At 42.1% G+C, this 24,068-nt stretch overlaps 1 protein-coding gene and 1 pseudogene across 2 annotated transcripts in view; both read left to right on the plus strand.

The window, feature by feature from the left end:
- Window positions 1-24,068, plus strand: part of SASH1 (SAM and SH3 domain containing 1) — a 299,036-nt gene that overhangs the window by 63,310 nt on the left and 211,658 nt on the right. Inside the window, exon 1 of one of the 2 annotated variants that reach the window (XM_005883721.2) lies at window positions 14,342-14,419. The exons of the other annotated variant lie outside the window; for it this stretch is intronic. Coding sequence (XP_005883783.1) covers window positions 14,399-14,419 — 21 coding nt within the window. The 5' untranslated portion in view covers window positions 14,342-14,398. Of the gene's footprint in view, window positions 1-14,341; window positions 14,420-24,068 lie in introns of those variants that run through there. 2 annotated transcript variants of the gene reach the window in all.
- LOC106724322 overlaps window positions 20,873-24,068 on the plus strand; it is a 43,535-nt pseudogene continuing 40,339 nt past the window's right edge.

Consider the following 24,068-nt stretch of genomic DNA (forward strand, 5'->3'; position numbering starts at 1 on the left):
GGATGATTAGTGACTTTGAGCATGTTTTCATATGTCTCTTGGCCTTCCTTATGTCCTCTTTTGTAAAGTATCTATTTAGGTCCATTGCCCATTTTTTTCATTGGGTTGTTTATCTTCCTTTTGTTAAGTTGTATGAGTAGTTCAGTTTTTAAGGTGTATAGAAGTCCACTCCTAAGCATGGAGTTCAGAGCCAGGAATAGGTTCCTTAAATACATACAAGGAAGAAAGAGCCCAGTTCTGATCCTAAGCATTATACATTCAAGGAATTCGGGCAGAAGAGCAGGTATCAGACCTGGAGCATATGGTCAAGTCTGCCCTGGCTGCAAATATAGCTTGAACCTGAGTCACAGAGGGTTGGTCTGGAGCCCTGTAAGCTCCTATCTAAGGTCAGCATTCATCTTAGAAACCAAATAAGGACCTCCCAGCCTGGGGAGAAGAGAGTTCCTAATGCTGGGAACTGGGCAGGCTGTGAGGCAGGGCCCGAAGTCATCTCTCTTGTGTTCTTGACCTTCCTCTTCCATTTCTTTAGAATTAGAATATTCAACTTCAGTGAGCATGTAATCCTTTTGGTATTCTTCTTCTCTCTTCTGCTCTGTGTTTGCACAGCATAGGTCTGCCAACTGCAGTTATTAAGCACATATGCTACACTGTCATTGTCAGCTTACTTACTGATCTGCTCCACTGGGCTTCATGCTCCTGGAAGATGGGAACTGCTACTTTTATCTCTGCACCCCAATGCCTCACCCATTGCCAAGCACATAGCTCCAAAGACATTTGTTAAATAAATGAATAAGTGACAACTGGCTTTCCCATTTTTAACTTGTTTGAATGTACTTACGTCCTGCTTATGCTAGATTAAGCCATTTTTGAGCTAAAGAAGACTCATTGAAGCATTGAACTTTTTTCCATGAAGTTGACATAATAATGGCTTGATGTTTAGTGAACATTTGTGGACTGGGCCCATGTTAAACAATTTATATTCATTACCTCATTTGATCCTCACAATAATCCCCTGAGTACGTAGTATTACCTCCACTTTAGAGATGTGGAAACTGAGGCTCATAGAGATTAAGTGACTTGCCCGAAATCACTGTGTTAAAAGTGGAGCCAGAGCTCAAACCTCAGACTTCCAAATCCCATGCACCCTTCCTCTACATAATTACGACTTCTTGATATTTTGTTTTGCCCGGTACCCTTGTCAGAGGTAAATGAAACAAGAAGCAAGAGTTGTGGTTTGAGATTATTCTTAAAGTTTTAAGGCCCTGTTTGAAGGCTTCCTGGCTTCAAAGGTTAGAGAATCCCTGCCTGGATCCAGGATCACACATAGCTTGTTCACAAACTCAGGCTGTAATGTTCTGAGGCTACCATAATCCATAGGCAAAAATTACTGCCCAAGCAGCCCCTGTGTGTCGAGAAGGGGACCATAAAAAGAAGGCATGCATGAAAAGTATGGGTGCACCTCTCTCTGCCTTGACCGTAAATTCAGTCTATAATCAACCAAAACCAGAAAGCCTTTTCAGATTGTTTTCACTGTCTACTGACTCACAGCTCCCAGTTTCCATTTTATCCTCTTTCTTTCCCCTTCTACATTTTAGCTGCACTTCACAGAATCCTGCACAAAGAGAGAACTTGATCCGAGTTGAATGGTTACCAGAATGGAACATTCTGACATTTCAGAACAAGCTCAGCTTGAGGTGTTTCAAAAAGGCATGCATCAAATGTCGAGAAAGTTGTTATAAGAGATTCAACAGCTTTCACATTGACCTCAATAAACAACATTTAATGTTTGCTCATCTCATGGTTGCCATGTCCCAATGCAAACAGCCTGGTATTTTTCCTACTCACCTCTGTTACCTTGGCCATGTACATGTTATGACTGGACGACATTCAAGGATTGCTCTCTACGAGGGGGTGGGAGCTGTTCCTGCCTAAAGTGGGGCAACTCATGTTCCAGGAGAATTTGGAGTCACTCAAAACAATACCTGTGATTAGGAAAGTTAGAAGCAAAGTTAACCCACCACGCTCAGGGTGTTTATTGTATCTAGAACTATGCCAAAATTCTAGGACCGGACAAGGTTGCCAATGCCAATTGTGTAAACTGTCCTCAAATTTCAAATAAATTGTATCAACAGATAGAGAGGAAGTTTAGACATCTACTTTCAGAGCAAGAGCAAAATGCCCCCAACTGTATACTGTCCTCACCAATACACATGGGTTGTGAGCTGCTCCTGTTGAAGGCCCCATAAATAACACATCCTTCTCCCACCCTGGCCCTGGTTGCATTGCTGTTGCCTATCTCACCGCCTGTCACTGTCCACTCCACGAGGCAGGGCTAGGTTTGTCTTACTCACCACTGTGTCTCCAGAACCCAGCACACACCAGGCTTAATACATGATAACTAACTACATAAGTGAATTATAATAAAGTTGATGGAGAAGAAGAAACGGCTGGCAAAAAGATGGCTGGGATTTGACTCTCTTCTCATACAGAAGATCTTGGATCTCACAGAGGGTGCTCCTTACACCAAGAATGAGTCAATTTATCAGCTGGGGAGAGATTTTTGTTGGGGTGATGGGTCTTTTCATCATCTTAACACCTTTTAAAGGTACTTTAAAGTTTTACTCTTTCAATTATTCTTTCCCTGATTTTTACTTCTGAACAAAGTAGCATATTGAAGAACCAAAATTTTTCTTTAGTTCAGGATTAAATATATGTATAGCTCTTTGAATGATATAATGCTTTGAAAATACGAAAAGAACAGAGATTGGAGGATACCATTTTCATGTTACTTTCACTTGTCATAAAATTTGAAGAACTTTAATTTTTCAACTATGAAATATCATAGTTGGAAAAGATTCATTGGAATGGATTCCTATCTGAATCTAAATTATTTTTAAATATCACTTAATTTATCACATTTAACCACCTTATAGTTGCCCCCCTCTTCCCCCCCAAAATCTCAGAATATAGTCTATACAGTTGATATATAAATATAATAACATCAATCAGTTTCTTAGGTGCCTTGTTTTGAATCTGCATAATAGTAACACTCCTAAAAGGGCTTTGTAAATATTAATGCGTTTTCCAATATTTCTACCATTGGTAAGCATCAGGAAGATTTCTAGCTGATATCTGACAAAAGACAGGCAATGGTAAATCCCCGGTCACACTTCCATCACTGTATTTCATCCAGACTCAGATCTCATGGGGGCAGTGGGGTGCTGTACCACCCAGGCCTTCCCCAGTTGGAGGCATGTCAATGTGATGTTTACTTTCTATCATCATCTGTTGACTCCGTTATGTCCTTGCCTTCCTCCCACTTCTGAAACATGTGCCTATCTGCCTGGAAGAGAGGAGAGGTGATCAGAACAGTTCAAGCACCAAATGGAAATGCAAACTGGGCAATTCCAGTAAGTGGAAGCAGAACATGTCGTGAAAGCTAACCCTGGGAGAAGAGAGAGGATCGCATGCATTTCACAGTCACAGCGAAGGATCTGTAGATACAGGTGGCAGAAGCAAATTGCCTGTCAAGAGATTCGCTTCATAACGAGGCCAGCCATGTAGAACAGCCACCGCGCCAAGAAGACACCGCTGCTGGCCCGGATCTCGGGGGCTCTGAGCCAAGCTGCAGGGATGACAGTCCTGCACTCCTCAGCAACAGCCACATCCCTGGGGTTGGGGACAGACAACAGGGTAAATGCCACCAGCTATTCCTTTATGCTGCCACTGCCAAACCATCAGTCAAAAAAGGAATAGGAATAAGGAGAGGGGAGGGAACTGAAGTCAGGCATGGGAGGGGGTGTAGGCAGAAAGCACAGGGGGAAGAAGAGCACCCATTTATCTTCAGCATCCTCTGCATCTATGGTTAACAGTCCAGGCTTACAACAAGCAAAAGGACAGAGGATTGAATACTTCTGTCATAACCACGTTTTTCTCATATTATCCTCAGCTGGGTGCTCTCAGATGCCCACAAAAACACTGCACACTCCAAGCACACACCTGCTCTCTCGCTCTCTCTCTCTCTCTCTCTCTCTCTCTCTCTCTCTCTCTCACACACACACACACACACACACACACACACACACACACACACGGACACACACACACACACGGACACATATACACTTCGCAGTGTTTTACTTGTGTCTGTTCATCTCTGGGCTTGAAACAGAAATGAGAGTAGGGAGGTTGCAATGTGACCGGTGTACTGACCTCCTTTCTTACCACTTAACTCCTTTATAAGAAAGCAATTTTCCTGGACAGCAAGGCAGTATTACTCTCAAAGTCAAGATCAATCAAAAACCCACTCCTTCTCAGGGAGGAGAATCCGTTTTTTCTCCTTGAGCCACGGTTCTATTCCTGGTGGGTGACTTACATGGAGAGCATAGGCAGAGGCAGTGCCATGTCGGCAACGGCCCCTTCGGGGGCCTTTCAAAGCCAGGTCTCAGCAGCCAGGCACCCACGCTGGCTTGGCAGTGCCAACATAGGAGGCTAGGCTAACTGCAGGACCCGCAGCGGCCAGCTTTAAGAAATATCTGCCTTCAAGTCACATTGGTCCCAGGGACCAAGATGAATAACAAAAAGCTCAATGAATGAGGGTTTCAAGCTTAGGAAAAAGGAGATGCCAGGGACGTAAAATTAGGTAAGCATCCAACTCTGTAGGGAAAAAAAATCTATGACCTTAGGACTAGCGGCTTGGGGAGAAGCAATGGAGAATGAATTTGGAGAGACAGTTCTGAAGAAGTTGGGAGAGAAGATCAGAACCAGTAGAAATCCTTGCAGGAAGCCCCGGGACAAATTCCTGGGCAGAATCATTGACTCCTTCGGGGTACCTGGCAGAGGACAGGTGCCCAGGGGAAACCTGATGAGTCAGTGAGTGGCTGCGCAGTGGCTGAAGCTTCCACTGGAAAAAAAAAAGCACAGAAAGTTGTGGACTGAGTTTCGTCTTCTTAAAAAGCCTGTTCCTGCCTTCTGAGAGCCCAGCCTTCTTGCATTCTTAAGCATGCCTTCTAAACCTGTGTCCTGGGGAAGCAGCAGGCCGTTCTCAGGTTCACTGAGCTAGAACGGCATTTTGATACAAACAGACCTGGGCCCGCTGAAAGAGTTATGCTCTTGGCAGGAACACCGCCTTGAGTTCAGACAGCAAGCGCATCTGTGCCTCGTTGATAATGTAATAACCTGCGTTACATTTTTGGTGGAGAGCACCTGTGCACAGCCCAGAAAGTCAGCCCAGGGCTACCATCTCGATGGAGGGGATATTAACAGCTCTCATTAAAACTGATGACTCCAGCCGTGCCCAGGAGTGCGGCTGCAGTGAGGCGTCTGTCTGCATTGCCATGACAAGCCTCTATTTGGGGAGTTCATAACTCAACCATGAAAACATGCTTCTTATTGAACTGGAACATGAAAATAAAACGATCGTGGGGTAAAGAGAGTTTGACATGTAGAGCCGTAAAAGTACGTCAGTTGTCCATTTGCATCTGTATATGTTCAACTCTACATTATACCGAGCGTGACTGTTTTCCTGCCCCTGTCTGGACAATGGAAATAGAAGACTACATGAGGATGGAGGATTTACCTCTGAGCCGGCCCAAGGACAATTTGAGTGTCTTAACTTTTATGTATACCAGGGATGGTAAGAGTTCTGTTGAGCAGAGAAGTGACACTTGTATGCCCGTCAGTTTCCCTAGGTGTGCACTTCAATTCCTAGGGATCCACCTGGAATCCAGCGAGGTCACACATTGGCTGGATCTTGCTCACTTTCAGCACATCCCCTTTCTCTGATGAAAAAGAAACCCGAAGACATGGATTTCACAGACAGTGATTTGAAAGGACTGTGTTATCTTTTATTTTGACAAAAAGTGTTGGAAAATGCATTCCTGTCCTCCGCTAGGCAGGTTAAAGATTGATGATCTAGATAGCTATAATCTAGATGTATATTTAGAATATAGACAAACCTCTTTCTTCACAAATATGGGGGATTGTGTCCATGGAATAATACACAGATTACTTTGTAATTTCTGCTTTTCTAACAAGTATTGCTTGGTTAGATAAAGGTCACCATTGTCTTCCATATCCTTCCTACATGATAGGAATTATGTTAAGGCAAGAATCAGATCATGCTACTTCTCTGCTTAAAATTCCTCAGCGGCTTCCTATTGGACTTAATATGATGCTCTTTACCATCACCCAAGAGAGCTGTGTGACCGGCCCCTGAAGAGCCTGTAGCCTCACGTCATAGCCCCTCTCCCATGCTTTAGGCACTCCACTTAATTTGACTTTTCCCAGCTCCCCAACTGCACCAAACATATTTCCCCACCTCAGAGACTTTGTATTTATGAAGAAAAGCCTGCAATGCTTTTCTTCAATCCCAGTTGGCATCTTCATATTCTTCCAGCTTATATGTCACTTCTCCTGACTACTCTGTCTGAAGTGAGTACCTCTCCCAACAGTTTTCATCTCAGGCCCCTTTTGGGTGTTTTTGTTGTTGTTGTTTTAGAAACTTAGCACAATTGTTTTACTAACCTGCTCATGTACTTGTCCTTTGTCTGTGTGCCATCTAAAAAGTATGTTTCAGCCCTAGGCAGTTTGGCTCAGTGCGACAAGTGTCGGCCTGTGGACTGAAGGGTCCTAGATTTGATTCTGGTCAAGGGCACACTCCTGGGTTGCGGGCTCAATCCCCAGTGTGGGGCGTGCAGGAGGCATTCTATCAATGATTCTCTCTCATCATTGATGTTTCTATCTCTCTCCTTTTCCCTTCCTCTCTGAAATCAATAAAAATATATATTTAAAAAGTATGTCTCATGAGGGTAGAGACCTTTGTCATTATTGGATTACCAGTGTCCAGCCCATAGTAAGTGCCCAGTTAATATATGTTAAATAAATCAAGTCTTATATGTAAGATGATGCATAGTTTAAGTTTCTGTTGTTGACCCAGTAGCTTTAATCTCTTTGCAGTATAAACAAAAGAATAATTCCTCCTCAATCTTGACATAACCTCACACTTTGTAGGAGGGATTCTCATACCAGATGACAATCTTCAAAATTGGAGAGACAAATTCTGTTCTTTTACATCTTTCTCCCTTTTCATAGCATCATAAAATAGTATCTAATTTCTGTAAAGATTTTATATAACTAGACAGATCTTGTACTTCTAGGAGCCAGATACTTGGCTTGATTTACTTTGAGCTCTGGATACTGAAATAATAAAAATAAATCCTGTATGTGTGAAGAAGTAAGTGTGCAGTCAGTGTCATCTGTTAATGTTTTTATAAGTTTTTCCTGCATTACTTGTGATTAATTATGATCCAGCAAATAATAAGTTTAATGATGAAGGTGGTGCTGACATCTAGGATTATTTGCTTACTCTGTACCATTCACTGTACTGAGCACTTTATTTATAAGTTAAATATAATATATATAAATAAATAAAATTCAAATATAGTGTATTGTCTCGTGTCTAGTATAACATCTAATTTACATAGTAACAATAATAATGGTTATAAGAACAGCCACAACAATGGAAATAGCCAGAAAAAATAAAGCTCACTACTTTGGAAACCTTAGAAAAATAGATATGAGAATATTGATTATCAGTAATGTTCCAACTGGGCCTGATTCTCTCAGAATGTTGAGCCACATCCTGGATGTGACTGGCTCAAGATCCCGCAGCTAATAAAAAGCATTTGGGATCCAAGCCCAAGCCTTCTGATGCCAAGTCAGTCCACTGTGACTATGTCTGGGAAGGCAGGATTAACCTTAGTCACAGACAAACCAGGTCGTTACAAATTGACCTACAATTCTCCAGTTGAACTCCTCAAGTGCTAGATTCAATGACTGGCTCTAGAAATTTCTTTAAAAATCTGATCCCATATTAGAAGTGACAACAGAATTCAGGAAAGCTGTAATTGTCCATAATAACTTTCCTGAATTACTTTATCAGATACTTACATCTCTGCCACTTGCTGAAGTTTGGTTGTCTGCAGGGAAAATAAGAAGAGATTTAGATGGGATAAGAAAAGTGTTGCATAGAAATGTGACCTTTGGCAAGTTACTCTCTAAGCCTCAGTTTTCTCACCTGTAAAATGGGGATAAAAACCTATCTTAAGGAGTCCTTGAGACAATTAAGATAATGCATGCAGAGCACTTAGCATAATGTATAGAAAGTGCCCAATGTAAGCTGCTGCTATGGTTGTTGTAAGATTATCCTATATAATAAAAGAGTAATATGCAAATTGACCGAACAGTGGAACGACCGGTCACTATGATGCGCACTGACCACCAGGGGGCAGACACTCAATGCAGGAGCTGCCTCCTGGTTGTCAGCATGCTCCCACAAGGGGAGCACCACTCAGCCAGAAGCTGGGCTGATGGCTGTTGAACACAGCAGTGGTGGCAGGAGCCTCTCCCACCTCCACAGCAGCACTAAGGATGTCTGACTAAGCCGTCAGTGGGACATCCCCCGAGGCTCCCAGACTGCGAAAGGGCACAGGCCGGGCTGAAGGACACCTCCCCTCCCCTCCCCCCTAGTGCACAAATGTCGTGCACTGAGCCTCTAGTTATTAATAACAATTTTGATGTAAAAGAAGCTGTAGGCAACCGAAAGTCTTGTTTTGCTTTGTTTTGTTTTTAAAGGGAGACTGTGAACGCTGGAGACCTAGTAAGTTGCAAAAGAACATAGGTAAGGTAGCAGAGTAACTAAAAGCCCACTGATTCCATAATTCTGGATAGAGAAGGGCCTCCCATCAAGCCTCTTCACCTCCCTGAGCTTTGGTTGGCTTATCTCTAAAAGAAAGATAATACCCACTCTCCCCACCTGGACAGATTGTCAAGGACCCAAATGAGACAGGTGTATGCAAGAGCACTTTCAAAATCATCACGGGAATGTTAGGTATTGCCTTCACACGCGTTCCCCTTAACAGACTGTTGTTTCAATCAAGTCAGTGATTCTCAACCCCGGCTGCACTATAGAGTCGCCTGGAAGTTTCTAAGAATCCAGATGCTCAGGCCATACCCCAGACTAATAAAGTCAGATTCCCAAGTGATTGCAACATCTAGCCAAGGTCAAGAGTCAGGGACTAAAGTATTTCCTAAACTTGCCTGATGATAAGGAGTCCCGGGGACCCATCCTACCTACAGAATCAGCTTTCCCAGGGAAGGGGCTGGGAGTCTGCATTTTCAACAAGCACCCCAGCTGCCTCTTCTCAGCAGGCAATTATGAGAAACACTGCGTTGAATCATGGTCTGCGAGTTGGAAGGGATATTGTTGAAAGTCTTCACACTTAATTCATCTCTCAGCCATGTGAAACTCTGTGATCCCCTGAACGGAGGTGAATGCATGTTAACTATGTGAGCAATAAGTCACACAAGTGTTAGCCATTTCTCTTTCTGCAGTAATCATCCCTAGCCCCTTCCTAGTGCAGGAAATCTTGGCTGGTGGAAAAGGCTTTCAATGTTTTGAAACTTTCCTTGATCAAACAATTTGGAATGCCAAGAAAGACATCGAAAAAAAGAATTGTTTCATTTAAGAATAAATGTTTGTATGTCATGAAATAAAATAATAAACTCAGGTTTGGTGCGCACAGTGGGAATAGGGCAGACAACTACATTTTTACTTATTCCCCTGTAAAAAGGACATTTTGCAGAGCTCTGTAAAGCCTGCATTCTTATGTTTAGCTCTCATGGGAAAATTAGGCAGACCAGGTTTAATGTAAATAACATACAGAGAAGCTACTATGAAACCTGGCAAATATGAGGGGATGGAGGAAGTTCCTTAACTGCTAATGTCCAAGTTGCAAATCTCACGTCAACTCTGATTGGCCATGGCGACAGCTATAGTGCACACAGTGGGAATAGGGCAGACAACTACATTTTTATTTATTCCCCTCTAAAAAGGACATTTTGCAGAGCTCTGTAAAGGCTGCATTCTTATGTTTAGCTCTCGTGGGAAAATTAGGCAGACCAGGTTTAATGTAAATAACATACAGAGAAGCTACTATGAAACCTGGCAAATATGAGGGGAGGGAGGAAGTTCCTTAACTGCTAATATCCAAGTTGCAAATCTCACCTCAACTCTGATTGGCCATGGCGACAGCTATTTCCACTCCTCCTCACTATTTTGAAAGCATCAAATTCGGCCAGAACCTCTAGTCTAGCAGTTCCCACTGAACATTCTAACATTCCTTTGAAAAGTTCAGTCTTGCAGAATTCCATTTTCTCTGGGGCCACATCCACTCGCCTAGGTGGTTAACTCTAAAAGCTTTCCTCCTTCCTATTTCCTGCACTGTTTGGGCCCAGCCTTTGTCTCAGCAGTGTTTGCGTCATAAATATTGTCAGTATTTACAAACTGTGTTTAATTCTAAGCTTGTTAACAAGAAAGATACTAGAGATGGATTTTAATAAATATACAGGTTCAGCCCTGGCTGGTGTGGCTCAGTGGGTTGGGCCTCGCCCCCTGCACCGAAGAATTGCAGGTTCAGCTCCAGTCAGGGCATGTGCCCAGGTGACACGGTTGATCCCCTGTTGGTGTGTGCAGGGGGCAGCTGATCGATGTTTCACCCTCATATCAATGTTTCTCTCTCCCTCTCCCTCTCCCTGTCTCTAAAAATCATTGCTCAGTGGGTTGGGCATCGTCCCGTGCACCAAAGAGTTGCCGGTTCAGCTCCAGTCAGGGCATGTGCCCAGGTGACAGAGTTGATCCCCTGTTGGTGTGTGCAGGGGACAGCTGATCGATGTTTCACCCTCAAATCAATGTTTCTCTCTCCCTCTCCCTGTCTCTAAAAATCACTTAAAAACATTTTTTAAAAATAAATAAATACATACATATGTAGGTTCAGAACATTTGCATTTTCCTTCAGAGTGGCTTTGTGAATTGTATTCACTTCTGAACTTTGCCAGATAAGGCATTTTGTGAATAATGATGCTGGATCTGGTCTGAATTTTATCTTTGGAAACTCTATCAATTGCTCAGTGTAATGAGTGCTTTAATGTGCATTCACCATGTCAGTTCCTTAGCATCACCTTTTATTGTTGATAAAGTGTTTTAATAGAGAGAGTCAATGTAGCCTAACTTTTTGTGATATGAAATCACACATTATTTCTGTATTTGTTTTTATTTGTGGGGGTAAGTCCTTATGATTAATAGGAGGGGGAATTGTAAATGCTTGGAATGGGAAGCCATGGGGGAGCTAAGAGAATAGCAGAGCTGAACCCAGCTCTCATGGTGGGTGAGCACACAATATCTTGAATGAGGGCCGTGGGCATGCCGGGGGGGTGTGCCCTCCCCATCACCTGGGTTCTTTAGGTTTCCATTTTCTATTTCAAGCACTTTGTTAAGTCATTTGTATTCTATATTGCAATGTGGAGCAGGGGGAACAGAGAGATGGTAGGAATTTTTTAAAAACAGAAAATATTGCTGCTGATGGCTTTTCCCCACACAATGCTCATTTCCCCCAGCTCTCACATTATTTAAGTCTAGTGTCCCTTGACTTGTGTATGCGGGTGTTGGACATTTAGTAGGATGCACAATGTATGCACAATCATTGATCAGAGGATGCCAATTGGGTTAGTCCGCTAGGGCTATGGTAGCAAAGCACCACAGAAGGGTGGCTTTGACCACAGAAATTCATTGCTACACAGTCTGGAGGCTAGATGTCCAAAACAAGGTGTCGGCAGGGTAGGTTCCTTCTGAGGGCTGTGAGGGAAGGATCTGTTCCAGGCCGCTCTTCCTAGCCCTCTTTCTATTCACATGGTGTCCCCCTTTTTGTAAGGACACCAGTCATATTGGTTTAGTGCCCACACTAATGACCTTATTTTTATTTGATTACCTCTACAGAGATCTATCTCCAAATAAGATCCCATTCCCAAGTACTGGAGTTAGAACTTCCAGATATGAATTTGGGAGAGGGGCACAATTCAACCCATAACACCAGTATTACACATGATTAATTTTTTTAATGTTTATATTTTTATCAAATCATAGCTGAGAAATTTAAATAGGTTTGTGGGGGTGGGGCTTCATTACTTTGATGGTCTTTGTAACCGTACTTCACTGGTTTATCTGAGTTCCTTTCTGCAAGTTGGTGGGAATCTCCCACAGTTCTGAAAGAAAGCCTATCACGGGTTAACTGGAGATCGTTGCCTAGTCTCAGGTTGTTACCTGGTATATGCTGAACTGCTGGTTGTAGTCTTGACTTCAGTGCTCCTGAGAGTCAAACTCTAAAACAGAAGCTATATCCCATGGGGAAGAATTTCTCTTTTGATTATTGGGCAAGTAAGAGGATGGAGAGAGAGAGAGACCTTCCTTGTATAGACAAGGAAATAGAGGCCTAGAAAAGAGAAAGGAGGTGGCCAAAGCCACAAGGCTAATTAGTAGCAGCCCTGGAACTAGGATTTGGACCTCTGAACTCATAATACCATCCTCTTTCCCCACACCCCATGATCTGTCCTCCACACCTATCCCCCATCTATCAAAATTGCCCACTGCTCACTGACAACATCTGACTGTCCTCATGCCACTTAATTAAAAAAAATTTTTAACTATTCCTAATAAATTTGTTAAGTAAGTACATTATTAATGCCTTGAGCAGGATGAGAAATGTAGAGTAATTGTTTTTCATAAAGCCTATCAAACCAAATATATGTCTAATTTGTATAAAGTGGTAGGTTTCTTTAACCTTAACATTTTAGCTAAAACTTGCCTTATTAGTCATAATTATAAAAGACGTGCTTTAAGATGGGGGGAAATCTAGCCGGTTTGGCTCATTGGATAGAGCATTGGCCTGCGGACTGAAGGGTCACAGGTTCAATTCCGGTCAAGGGCACGTGCCCAGGCAGCAGGCTCAATCCCCAGTAGGGGGCATGCAGGAGGCAGCCAATCAATGATTCTCTCTCATTGATGTTTCTATCTCTCTCTCCCTCTCCCTTCCTTTCTGAAATAAAGAAAAAAAATAAAAAATAAAAAGATGGGGGGAAATGTTGTCTGAGATGTCAGCTAATGTCAGTTAGTGATTACTCTTGAAACCAAAAGAAAGGAAGGACCTTTACATTCTGTTCTACCAGGTGTTGGTCATTGCATCATAATTGATATTTGAGGTTTGAGTTTTAGAAATCACCTACCTAATTCGGCCACTCTACAAATAAAGAAACTGTGGCCTAGGCAGTGGCTTGCTCAGAGCCACTCAATTAAAGAGATCTGGGGACAGAGAGGTCCCTTCTTGTCCCATCGATAGCTCTGAACACCCCATATAATATTGCCAGTGGTTATTTATTTAGCCCATGTGTAAGTCCTAGAAGTTTAATCTGGCTTCCTCATGAGGATAAGAGAAACAGTAGCCCTAGTATTCTTTGGTGGGTGACTTAATGTTTTCCCATGGCATGTAGCACTGTTAGTCACATTTATAATATTAATTTTAAAGAATTGACTGTGTCTTCTAAATATATAATTTAATGTTACTATTCTGTGACTCTTTACTAAGGTTACTTATAACTAAACTTAACCTGTGTGAGCTTTATGGGGAAATGGCATGCATGCTAACTTTTAATATTTTAAAGTTCTATATAAGAGCTTTTAATTAAGAGCAAAGTTTTATTTTAAAATCTTAATTTTTTTCCCTTTAGATTTCTTACAAGTTAGTGGTGTTCAAAAACTCTTTTTGGAGTTATTAAATTGAGTTAAACTATATTAAACCCCAGCTATGATTTGGGGGCTCTAAAATCCTGGCCAATAAGCCAGCCCTACAGAGTGGTCTCAGAGGTGCTCCAAGCTGTAGGTTGTCCGTGCCCTGTGAAAGCTAATTCTGCAACATTAAACTTATTGTGTTAAATTGATTTCTGGATGTTTCTCTGCGGATGTCTTGGAATAGCCCTCCCTTTCCTTTCCTTGAGCCAAGAAAACTCTGAAGCAGAACAATTCAATTTCAATTTGTGGAAAAACTATATTCCGTGTTCCAAACACAGCGCTAAGAGAGTTGTGAGGGGGGCGGGAGGGAGCCAGGGACATTGTGACCACTTTTGTATGTTACTAAAAACATCTGAATTTCTATGCAAACGCTCTGCGATGAATTTACAAGCTTTGTTTCTGCGGAGGATTTGCCTGAGAACCTCAAGAGCAAAGCCTGCTTTTGTGCCATAGCGATTGTGTTATATGTTAAGCATTTGGAAGGAACCCCAAGCAGGCCTCAGGAAGCAGTTCCTGCCTCCTGACTTATCATCCTGAAGGCGATTTGTTTTAGGGTTGATAATCCCTGGGGCTACAAGAGTGTCCCACATCTGCCCTGAATTGAAAACAGATTCCCATTAAGAGCCTTACATCAGTGCTGCGGATTCATTCGATCTGAGTCAGAAAGGAAGTCGGAGAACATTCGAACATATGGCCTGATAGCAACACAGCAGCCCCTTCATGGAGGACCAAGACTGCAGGGTATGTAGGCTGTTTGTTCTCGGTTTTTCAGACTGTCTTTCTGTAAGGAAATGTCCTTCTGCCCCTCAGGCAGGAACATGTGGGAGAGGAGATCGTGGCTATCAGGTACAGACACTGTCCGTCTCGGGGCTTTTCGGGGCTACCCATGAATTGATCAAGATTCCGAGAGGTTAGGAAGCCTCCGCTGCTTTAAAATTTCTCAGCCAGGTTTTGCCGGGTTTTTTGTGACTTATCATTTACATACGATATATTCACATAATTATGTAGATATTTATACAAAAGTTCCCCCCTGCCAAGACTCTAAAACGGTTTTTGGAAGCCAAGAAACGTTTTTACTGTTACACAGCCAGCGCCTTTCCACCCTCTGCTTATCTGGGAAGTGATTTGAAAATATTTTCTGCACATGCTAAGAATGAAGGATGTAACTGTGGACTTCATATTCTAAGCCCCCGGAGACCAGACTCTCTGATTAACTATTTAGCATTTAATATCCTACTGAAGTTGTCTTCTCGGCTTGCTGAACAACTTTGCTCCAGCTTCTCTGTTGAAGTATATTATAGAGTGTGAAGTTCTCTTCCTTTTTAATTGAGGAGATTAGATTCGCTCATTAAAAATGATTAGATAAAAGAAAAAGGCAGAAGGGTTATGAACGAGGGTCTGAGGTCCAGCAGCTTGAGGCAGGAGGCTGAGCCCACAGCCTGGCTCCTGGGCCTTCTGGCTCCTCTTTCGCTTCTGGACTCGGCTTTAGTGAGTGGAGGCCTTTCGAGGATACTTCCAGAAGTTTGTTCTGCTCACCGTCTTCTCGGAGAAGCTGAGAAAGTTGATAGCCGGTAGATACTTGTTGAATGAAAATAAAATTAGGAAACAGAATCCTAGAAGAAACGTCTGAACATATTGAGCTAGCGAGCCTCTCTTTGGGTCAGTTTCCACTCACCTTCTTGGTAAGGTTGACACCCGAAGTGGAGAATAGAGGGTGATGGGTAATGGAGAGGAAAATGCCAATCAGAGTGACTGTGCATACAGTGTGTGATTGCATGGCTGTGGTGTTCATGGGTGAGGGTCTGTGAAAGAGGAGTGTTGAGAGGTCACAGGCATGCCCTACCAGCACAAGCAGGAGACTGAGGGATGCTGGTCCCCAAAGAAATGGGGCAAACACAGCTGGCAGCCCTCCCTTCCATTCGGAGCAGCTGTGCTCATCAAAACTGGCCGATGCTACAAAGCCTGTTCTTGCGGCCTGTGTTCCCCCCGGTTTCAGAAACAATACGTTCAGGACAGCCCAGTTGGCAGGTAAGATCCTCAGTCCAAATGCCAAAATGCTGTTCCCTCTTGACGGGTTGCCCACAGTTCTTGAAAGAAGGAAGGTTTTTCAGATGCCAAAAACTGCCCGCAAACTGTGCCATGGGACTCTGCCCTCTTAATCCCAGCAAAACAGAGGCTTCCTTTTAGAAAAGGAAGCACATTTGGGGTTTTGTGCTGCAGGATGCAAAATGATGTATTGATCAACTCAGACAGAAAGGGGAATTATCAGGCTTAGAAATGTCGCTTCTGTCCAATCTAAGGAGACGGGCGAATGAGCCTTGCGATCTATGGAAACGGTTCCAGTTCCAACCAGCTTCCTCTTTGGGAGAGGGTGTGTGTGTGTGTGTGTGTGTACACATATATTTAACTAACCTTCTTAATCTCAACCCCAGATGTGAGGGAAGAAAAAAGTGTTGCAGAAATTGCTATGGTGAAATCTATATCATAAATTTAACTATTACCTCAAATAAAATCCATCTCCAAATACTTCCCTGCCACATTTTGAGTACCAAAATACACGTCTTCATTTAGAGAATGTCCTCTTCCCCTGCCCCATTTTTGAACATTAGGCGTGTCACTGAGGGCAATGCCACCGTGCCAGCTCACAGCCTATTGCTCTCCACAAGCTTTGTAAGCCATTGTTTGGGATTCAGAACACACTGTCCCTCAGAAACAAGGTTGGGCTCCCAGCTCAATTCCTGAATGCAAATTTATCCCCAAATATAGAGAATTTGTGACAAGTTTCTGGAAATGGACAGAAAGAACTGCTATCATTTTAACAGCACTCACTGAAGAATACACTTGACAGTGAACTCTAATACTGCCTTTGAGAGCATTTTCAATATCTTCAAGAAATAATTTTTCAACTTCCACACCAATCCTTTCTTGATCTGCACACTAGCCCCCTATCCTCAGTGCTTTGTCTCCTTCCTCTCACACGGTACTCTATGTTGGAGTCCCAGCAAATTATTTGCATATACTCCTCTACTTGTGGTTTCTTTTACCTGGAATGTCTCCCTCCACTTCTGGTTCCTGGCAACTTCTTCATTAGTTCAAAGATTAACACAGTTAAAACTCCTATGTAATGTCTCAGTTAAACTCCCACCTCTCTCCTCCATTAGCCACAAACTCCCCATAAGAGAATTTTGGACACAACTTCAGGTGGTTTCTTCACGGGCCTTCCACAGTGCCAGGTGCCCAAGTTTAACATCTTTCCCCTAGGAAATGTTAGCAATTTTCCTCCCACCTCTCTGTAACACCTTGTAAGTACCACCATGTATTTCATTCAACACATTATATTATAGTGTTTTATTTACATGTTGCCCCCTTTCCGAGGCTGAGAACTCCTTAAAGATAGGGATTTCCTCAGAACTTATTACAGTGCCTGTAACATAGTAAATAATTAATCAAAGAATGGATGGATAGATGATTAGATGGATGTCTTTGAATGGATGAATATGTGATTGGATGGATAGATCAATGAATAGAGGGATGACTGGATGGATGGATGGATGGATGGATGGAGTGAGTGATTGTTGTAGAAAAAGTTGGTTTCTTTACAGAAAGGTGAAGAGATATATAGAAATTTCTATGGAATTCTGAATGAGAGTTTTAAGGGCATGCTATTGTTGGAATTTGGACATTATTACTGCTTCCACTGTTATGTGATGATAGAATTTTGAGTAGTGGAAAGAAAATTGAGTTTATGGAAGAACATCTGGGTTTTAACTCTATCTCTCTACTTTGTAGTGATGTGGTCAAGGGAAAGGTACTTACCTCTCCGTTTTGCTTTTCTCATCTGTAAGATGGGAGTTATATGTACCTTTGAGGAATTGTTGTAAGGATAAAATGATAATCCATCTAAAAGATCTAACCTAGTGCTTCACCCATACAAGGCAGCCGATCAGTGGTAGTAAAATATTTATCTAAATCTGAAATGCCAGACATTGGACTTTGAGACCAGAAAAAGGAGGGCCCCTTCTGTCCAGCTCTGGAGTCACTCCATTGCAAGTTGCCCTCTTCATTTTGACACAGCATGTCAGTAGCATGGCTTACCTTTTATCACCCACTTCCCATATCGCTTGGGTGATAAAAATAAAATAAAATAAACTTAGAAGTGTGAAAGAAAAGAAGAAGAGGGTTCCAAAGATTTGTGAGTAAATATAATAAACAAATTTCCCAGAGTAGAATTAAGTAAGCTGTGAAGGAGGAAGAGAGAACGTTGGACATACAAGGGAAAAAAAAGAAAAGAAAACAGGAACAGATGATGAGAAAGCTGTTTGGTGGCAGGTAGTGGCAAAGGGGAAGGAAGAGAGGAGAACTCACATTGTTGGGAAATTGTACTTCTAGGATTATATAAGGAGCAACTATTAATTTACATATATATTGGCAAGTGCATGCCTGTGCACCTGTAACTCAAAAAGCGCCTTGTATAATTTCAAGCACTTCATATAAGTAATTGTGATAGGAATATGTTCCTAACTAATGCTTAATATCCCAGGTACCAGGTGCCAGGCACTGCTCTAAGCTCTTTCCACATATTAACTCATGTTATTCTCAGAACAACCCTGTAAGGTAGATACACAGAATCTTTATTTTACTGACAGGGACAGAGGGCACACAACTTGTCACATCACTGGGACGTGCGGGAGCCAGTGTCTGAGCCCTGGCAGTCTGGCCCCAGAGTCTGCACCCTTCACACGTCCACTGATGCAGATGTCCCCACAGCACTGTAAAGGCCACTTCAGTGAACGTCTCTATGGATATAATTTACAAAGTACAGTTTTAATGCCTGAAAAGTTAGAATGGTGGAATTTAATGGTGTGGGGGGACACTTGGTTCATTATACCCACACCAGCCCCGCTGGGAATGTGCAGGGAAAGTCAGCCTCAAGATCACTAGTCAGCAACTCTGGGGACAGACACGGGGCGGGGCCAGAGATCTTAGCCACAGGCATAGCACCTAGGGGGCATTAGGACATCATCCTTTGTTTCAGATAAAGTCCATGGAATTCTAAAAAAGTTATTCCTGAAAGTTTAGACATTATTATGTTGACACTCCTGTAGTTTTCCAAATATGAAAATGGAGCTGGTTGTACTTTGTTTTTTGAAAAAGAATCATCAATTATTTCCCCTTTTTTAAAAAGAAAAAAACAATGGCAGTCTTTGAGCACTCTGCTCATGTTTCCTAGATTGGGTGTGACACATCCGTATGTTCTAAGATAATTACTCTTACGCTACCCCTGAGCTACACTCCTCCCAATTTGTTCTGAGCAAACTGATTGCATTTTCTCCTATCAAAAAGAGAGACATGTGTAAATAGTTGGCACATTTCACAAATTTCACAAATTCTGATTTGAGGAGGTATTAGGCAACCAGAAAGAATGTCAATTCTCCCCTCTTTTACTTGTTTGAATTATTACAAGTATTTCTATAATTAATACAATCACTATGCAAGTGCTACAAAGTTATCTTACTCTCTGGCTATTTTAGCCATTCCTATTTTAAGCCATTTGCATGCCCCACTGATGTTCAAGGACATGGCTTTTGAATGAACAGGTAGGTAGGCTTATTGGAGAGGTTGCCAGAAGTTGGGCCTGCCTCCAGTGCATCCCCTCAATGACCCACCTTTGACTGCGGAGAACAGGAAAAATAGTATTTGACACCAAAAATCATAGACATTAGGAGCCACTAGGAGCCCCAGTCTCCTCCTCCTTGGATGGCAGTGGAGGGAGAGGAAGGAAAGGAGGGAGAGGAGGTAGTAATTGGATTGGCTAGGTCTTTGTCTCCACTTTTTTCTCATTACAGCCTGGCTGGAGAACATCTTACCGAAAAGCCTGTTCATGTAAAATTCAATCCCCTTTGGAGCATTTCTGCATCTGTTCAGGTGTCCTGGAAATAAACATTAAATTAAATTAAATTTTAATTTCATTTAAACTCTGAATAAAGGGCTTTACATAAACTGACTAAAAAGAGCTTAATTATCCAAAAGTAGGTCAAATAGGAAAAGGCCTTTTCAAGTACCCAAATTAATCCCATCATTTTTTAAACCCTGCAAGTTCAATAAATGCCTATTAGAAATACAAAATTGAGTTAGATGTGCTCTTAAAGGAAGTTATATTTTTAATTATTAAACTGTTCCAAAATGTCAACAAAAAAACGGGGCACTAAATGATGTCCAGATTCTTAAAAGGAGGTTGAATTTTAAGCAAATGCTTCACTAGGCAAATGGATATTTTAAAAAACTGGTTTTAGGCCAACTAGCTCCCTGGCAGTGCTATTGTGAAGATGAGAATCAATGAATATAAATCTCCCCATCCAGTAGCACATAGTGGATACTCACTAATATGTTGTTGAATGAATGCTAAATAATTCTGTGCCAACTTAATCAAGCCAGCTCCTCTCTCTCCTTCAGCCCTAGTTATACCTTGTCATGGGTTATTTCACACATTGCATGAAAACACTTCCTGGAAAGAAGAAACCCCTAGAAAACAAATATCCTCAATTTCTAAGACTTGTTACCTGACTTTTTACAGAAAGGTAATATTTGAATTATGACTGAGTTGCTCTAAGAATTAAATAAGATCATATTCATACATTCAGACATTCATTCTTTTAAAAATATTGACTGTGTATTTTCAATGCAGTGAGTATTGCTCTTATGCTTAGGAAATGTAGGTGAACAGGGCAGATGAGGGCTCTGCCTCTATGGGACTTACATTCTCCCTAAAAGCACTGGCGTGCAAGTCCTACAGTCACCTAGCACTGCACACCCCTTCAGGGTGGGCAGCAAAGGCCTTGGGAAGAATAGCCAGCTTGGAAATCAAACTGACACCCACTTGAGTCTAGGCTCCACATCTTGCCAGCTGAGTTTCCTGGGAAAAGTTTCTGAGCCACAGTCCCTGTCTGTAAAATGGGTATAATAATCCCTACCTTGCAGGGATTCTGTGAAGGTAAAATGAGCCGTCTTGAGTATAAGTATCTGACACATAGTAGATCCTCACTAAATGGTAACCTTTTATTACCTCAATGAAGAAATAAATCAAGTGAGGGTCAAAAAAGAAGAATGTCTTGGAATAAGAAATATTGAGCAGCAGTTGCTTCCTCTGAGCCCATTCTACAAAAGAGGTCCCTTTTCAATAATTTTGGCGGTAGCATGCTGAAAGCGAGTGTTGAAAGTGAGTAGAGCATAGGAGAAGCCTGAAGTCTGGCTACATGTAGCAGATTGAACATATGCTCTTTGTCTACACTCCCTCCTCAAACCCCAGTAAAATGAAAAGAAGGGCAAAAATAAAACTACAAGAATAATAAAGATTAGAGTGGGGGATGAGTGGATGGGTAGACAGCAGAAATGAGAAATGCCAAAACTTGTTGGGAAGTTGGAAGATTGTTGGGAAACAGTTACAACTGAATTAGTCTACAGTGTGGAAAAGTGAAAATTAACCAAATGGGGTGTGGAGTCTGGAGAATGCCTGTAAGAACAAGCTCATTGGAGTGACTCACTCTAAGAAAGTCCTAGGAAAGGAGATAGGGTACTCCAAGCCCCACAAGGCCAGGGGGCAGGGAAGGGCTGAACACAGGAGGATTGTATGAAAGTCTATACAGGAGTAATCAGAACTCCAAGTTCACCCTCACCTTCTGGGCAGCCAAGAAGCTGAGCTAGTACCTTCCCATCATAGCAGAGGTCTGTAGAAGCCGAACCAGAAATGTTGTGGTCTTGGAAACAGCTGAGGAGGAGGTTCAGGCGCTACCCTGAAATCAGGGGAACTAAGTGAAAATGTATGTACTAAAAGACAAGACTTCTCAGTTACCTTCCCAAACTCAGCTCCCAAAACACTGGCAGTTTGGGTTTTTGCACAGCCTCTCCCTACCCAACCACCACCACTAAGAGAAGAGATGGGAGGATTCCTCTGTGTTGAAAAAGACCTGCCCGGCAGTGAAGATCTGCAAATACTGATGTGAAGATCCCCTACAAGAATCTGGGCCTCTATCAGATTAATCACAGTGAGGCCTACAAAAAGCCCCACAGTGCAGGGCTTACAATCTGATTTCTGGTGCCTCTATCTTAAATAGGAACAAAGGATCATCAGACAATAGAGAAAGCTGTGGGCATGAAAGACAGATACTTCACAGATGAGTGGGGAAAATGAACTCCAAGGCAACAGAGACAACTCATAGGACAGAATTGCATCCAAAATATACAATGATTATTCTATGAGATACAATAAGAAAAAAAGTAAAAAAATACAATAAAGCCCAGCCAGAGAGGCTCAGTGGTTGAGTGTTGATCTATGAACCATGGAGGTCATGGTTCAATTCCCGGTCAGGGCACATGCCCAGGTTGCAGGCTCAATCCCCAGTGTAGGGTGTACAGGAGGCAGCTGATCAATGATTCTCTCTCATCATTGATGTTTCTATCTCTCTCTCCATCTCCCTTCCTCTCTGAAATCAATAAAAATATATTTTAAGGACAACAAAAGAATAAAATAAAAAAGGAATATTCTGAAAGCAAAAACAACCAATAGAAGGCTCAGAAAATACAGCTAAGGAAATCTGTCAGAACCAAGTAGGAAACAGGACAGAGTCGGTTTCACTCCAGAAATTAGATGACCAGGCCGATAGATCAAATGTGTAAATAATAAAAACTCTAGAAAGAAAGAACTGAAAAAAAACAAAATGAAAGAAATCAATGAAATAATACAAAATTTTCCAGAAGTGAAAGGCATGAGTTTCCTGATTAGAAAGACCCACCTAGCACCCAGCATAGAGAATAAGGCACATCATTGTGAAATTTCAGAACACTGGAATGAACAGAATATCCTCAAAGCTGCCAGAAATAAAGGAAGGTCACATAAAGCCTCAGGGGTCTGGGTGCACTGACTTCTCAGTAGGAACATCAGAAGCCAGGAAGCAGTAACTTCCAAATTCTGAGGTGCAAATGATTTCTGACCTAGAAACTAGTGTGGGGGTGGACGACACCTATATAAGAGATCAAAACACATATATCACTTGCAGCCCTTCTCAGCAAGCTCTGGGAAGATGTGCTCCACCAAAATGAGGGAATAAGCAAGGTGCAACCAACCCAGAATGGGGCTCCAGAGGGAACAGCTCCAAAAAGGAAAGAAATGAAACTGATCAATGGATGGATGGGTTCTACTATATTCTATCAGAAAGTTTTCAGCAGAATAATGGACATGTACACAGAAAAGGAGGCAATTAAAAAAAGAAAACTCTAAGAAAGAGCAGTCTTTGCTGCCTAACGCAGGACTTCTCCAGAGTTTTGACCTTGAACTTCTCAGAACTATCCTTCCTAGCCCTCCCTCTCCATGGTGTCACATCAGCCCTGGAGCTGCCTGTTATCCTTCACCAGCCTCTGCTCCAGCATTTCTAGTGCCTGTTTCTCAGAGGACCCAAACTAACATGAACATTATAGCAGGAGGATAGAAGAAGGAAAAATGGGATGGATAGGAGGTCCAGGATGGAATGGTAGATCATTATCTTTCATTTTAGAAAGCCAATAATAATGTCTACATGTCCATAATGGGGAGAGGGAGGGAGCATAAGAAATAGCAGGATAAGCACATGATTTAGAAATGAGGAAGACAGCCCTGACCAATTTGGCTCAGTGGATAGAGTTCCGGCCTGCAGACTGAAGGGAGCCAGGTTCGATTACAGTCAAGGGCATATGCCTGGGTTATGGGCTTCATCCCCAGTGTGGGGTGTGCAGGAGGCAGCCAATCAATGATTATCTCTCATCATTGATGTTTCTCTCTTTCTCTCCTTTTTCCCTTCCTATCTAAAATCAATGAAAATATATTTTTTAAAAAAGAAATGAGGGCCGAAACCGGTTTGGCTCAGTGGATAGAGCGTCGGCCTGCGGACTGAAAGGTCCCAGGTTCGATTCCGGTCAAGGGCATGTACCTGGGTTGCGGGCACATCCCCAGTAGGAGATGTGCAGGAGGCAGCTGATCGATGTTTCTCTCTCATAGATGTTTCTAACTCTCTATCTCTCTCCCTTCCTCTCTGTAAAAAATCAATAAAATATATTTTAAAAAAAAAGAAATGAGGGAGACAATGCCACAAACAAACAAAAGCACTAAAAGAGCTAAGAGTAGTTGTGTCAGAGAAGGAAGATGAAGAAGAAACTGTGTATGAGGGAGGAGGAGAGTAATGCCTTGAGTACTATTTGACATCAGAATTTTTGCTTAAGTTCTGTCTAAATATAAGTATGATAAAAAGCACAGAGTTATAGAGGTGCTTTTTATCAAGCATAGATATATCAAACTTTGATGTACATATATTTTAAATATATTTATTTTTAAATTTTTATTGAATTTATTGGGGTGACATTA

The sequence above is a fragment of the Myotis brandtii genome, unplaced genomic scaffold, assembly GCF_000412655.1.
Source record: "Myotis brandtii unplaced genomic scaffold, ASM41265v1 scaffold8, whole genome shotgun sequence".
NCBI classification, from domain to species: Eukaryota; Metazoa; Chordata; class Mammalia; order Chiroptera; family Vespertilionidae; genus Myotis; species Myotis brandtii.